The following is a 2,916-nucleotide window of genomic DNA, read 5'->3' on the forward strand; positions in this document are numbered from 1 at the left end:
ACAAGTGTGGGAAAGTTTCAGGGGGCCCAAAATAACATTACTGTAGTTTAAAATTCTGCAGGTATACCTATCAATAGTTGACTGGTGATATTCGTAAAAAAGGGTTTTTGTTGTTGACAAGCCATCAAATGGAGACATGTTCGTCTATTTTTCTTTGTAGTACGTATATTCATCTGAGGAAATGTATCTTTTAATCCGAATATTTTGCATAAGGACTGAGTTTACCACTTAATCATGCCTGTTCATATCAAGCACACAATGAATTAGTTTTGTAAATCATTTTGTACATTTTATAGCTAGGATCTGAGAGAAAAATAGATGGCAAACATGTCAACCATTCCAATCAACATATAAGGATGTATTACAACATTTTAGTCATTGGATTTAATAAGTGATAATTACTGATTGGTTAGTGTGCCTTACACATTTATACTGTAAATCAAATTACCTTACTTTCCCTCCATGTTGTGAATACCCACACGATTGCCAATAATTCCAGATTGTGCAAGATCTGCACGAGTTGATTCATGTGTGGCTTTATAAAAGGAGGAGCTCTTTCTCTTCAGCACAGGATTCAAACAATAGAGCTCAAAAGAAACTGAGAAAAGCAAAGAGAAGGAAGGACCACAAGTCAACAAACTGCATTGTCACTTCTTCGGCTACTTTTTTGAACAGCAATTAATTTTTTTTTTTTTTTTAATTTTGAGCTCCTGCAGAATTTAACAAGAAAATGACAAGCAAAGTAATCCTCAGTGCTTTGGTGGTCTTGCTGGTTTCTGTGGCCACCAGTGAAGGTAATCTTAAAAAAATGTTATTGCATATTTTAACTTGTCATTGCATGCAGATTGGTTGTTGGATTCTCAAGTGTTGCATTTAACCACATGCTCTGATTCCCTTGCAGGAATGAATGTCAGAAGCTTGGGAGTTGATCTGCATTGCCGCTGTATCCAAACGGAGACCAGAACCATTGGCCGCCACATCGAAAAGGTGGAGCTGATCCCCGCAAACTCCCACTGCGAGGACACTGAGATCATGTAAGAACTTGTTCCCAGTTCTGATGCAAACCAGACTTTTTGGAGTAGGGTCATCGTCCTTCCATATTTGCTTTTTCTAACGGAACCCATGTTTCTTGCTTACAGTGCTACCCTTAAAACTACGGGCCAAGAGGTGTGCCTTGACCCCAAGGCTCCATGGGTGAAGAAAGTCATCGAGAGGATCCTTAATAAGTAAGTTACACCTCCATAATCTCATAAACTCTAATATGGAAGCTGTATAAAAATGCTGTCTACATGAAGCAGGCAGTGAATGCAAACTACTCAATGATGTAAAGCTGAATCAAAAAGTTAAACAAAAGCATATCCTTGTGTTTTTTCAGCAGCAAAAGGCGGTGAGCTGCCTCGCGAAGGGGGAAGAATGCTCCACGTGCTGGTTTTGCAAAAGCGGAAGAACCAAATAGATTCATTTGATTAAGGACTCAGCTGATTTCAAAACGGAATCGAACATCTTATTAGGGCAACTGTTCAAGCTACCAACAGACACGTCGTGTTTGCATCAAGCATAGTTTATTTTCAAGCGCGTACCTGTTTGGACACTCACACTGTCTGTATTGCAGCCTTTAACTTCAGATGAGCTTCTATGAACTGTTACTATAACTATTGCTTTAATTTATGCTGAACATATTGAATGTATTTATCATTTGTAAAAATGTATATATTTGAATGCAATTGTTTTTGTATTTTTTACTACAACTTGTTGATGCAATAAAATGAACAAATTAAAATATATTTTGCTTCCCTTTTTATGTATCAAGTACTACTTCGAGCAAAAATGTATTTCGGAAGATGATTAGGTGAAAATGTACTGGGATTCTATGGACAACAGGCCAGATGCTATAGATAAGTATTAGGCAAGAAAACAAGTAGCGACAACAATTTCTTTGAAGGTGTTATATATGTTCCTAAATAGAACTTTACAGTATAGGACTTAGAAAAATTAACTACCAGATCACTACGACCTTTTCAGATTTGCCATAAATGGGATTTTCATTGCAATTCACTATTATATGTTTGACTAATCTCAACACAATGCATTCTTGCTTTTGATTGTAAGGTCATAAAATCTGAAATTCTAGAGAATGTATAAATATTTTTCAAAGTATTTTACATACATATTGGAATTAAGAACATTTGATTTTGCCGTTAGGTGGTGCTGTCTACAAGATGTTTTAAAGCCCGCATGCTCATCAAATGTACATTACATTTTAAAACAATGTGAGCTTTCCCATTCAAGTTGAAACAGTTTTTGTTGTCACAGGAATAGCATACATAAAAAAATAATAAAAAGGGTAACTTTTCACCATCATCATCATCATCATCATCTTTAAAATTAAAAACTCAATGTCTGAAGCCAATCTGATAAAATTAGGGCTGTCAAACGATTAAAATTTTTAATTGAGTTAATTACAGCTTAAAAATGAATTAATCGTAATTAATCGCAATTCAAACCATCTATAAAATATGCAATATTTTTTTGTAAATTATTGTTGGAATGGAAAATAAGACACAAGACGGATATAGACATTCAACATACGGTACATAAGTACTGTATTTGTTTATCATAACAATAAATCAACAAGATGGCATTAACATTATTAACATTCTGTTAAAGCGATCCATGGATAGAAATACTTGTAGTTCTTAAAAGATAAATGTTAGTACAAGTTATAGAAATTTTATATTAAAACCCTTCTTAATGTTTTCGTTTTAATAAAATTTGTAAAATTTTCAATCAAAAAATAAACTAGTAGCCCGCCATTGTTGATGTCAATAATTACACAATGCTCATGGGTGCTGAAGCCCATAAAATCAGTCGCACCCAAACGCCAGTAGAGGGCGACAAAACCCCAAAAAACACAAG

General features: G+C 34.7%; 1 protein-coding gene across 1 annotated transcript; it reads left to right on the plus strand.

Annotated features, from left to right (window-relative positions):
• The first annotated feature begins 556 nt into the window (after window positions 1–556).
• LOC130920390 (C-X-C motif chemokine 2-like) lies at window positions 557–1,780 on the plus strand. The gene is made up of 4 exons (XM_057843571.1): window positions 557–794; window positions 902–1,034; window positions 1,140–1,226; window positions 1,376–1,780. The coding sequence occupies exons 1-4, from the start codon at window positions 731–733 to the stop codon at window positions 1,389–1,391; spliced, it is 300 nt and encodes a 99-aa protein (XP_057699554.1). The 5' UTR covers window positions 557–730; the 3' UTR covers window positions 1,392–1,780.
• Window positions 1,781–2,916: the final 1,136 nt, after the last annotated feature.

Source organism: Corythoichthys intestinalis, chromosome 8 (genome assembly GCF_030265065.1).
Source record: "Corythoichthys intestinalis isolate RoL2023-P3 chromosome 8, ASM3026506v1, whole genome shotgun sequence".
Taxonomy (NCBI): domain Eukaryota; kingdom Metazoa; phylum Chordata; class Actinopteri; order Syngnathiformes; family Syngnathidae; genus Corythoichthys; species Corythoichthys intestinalis.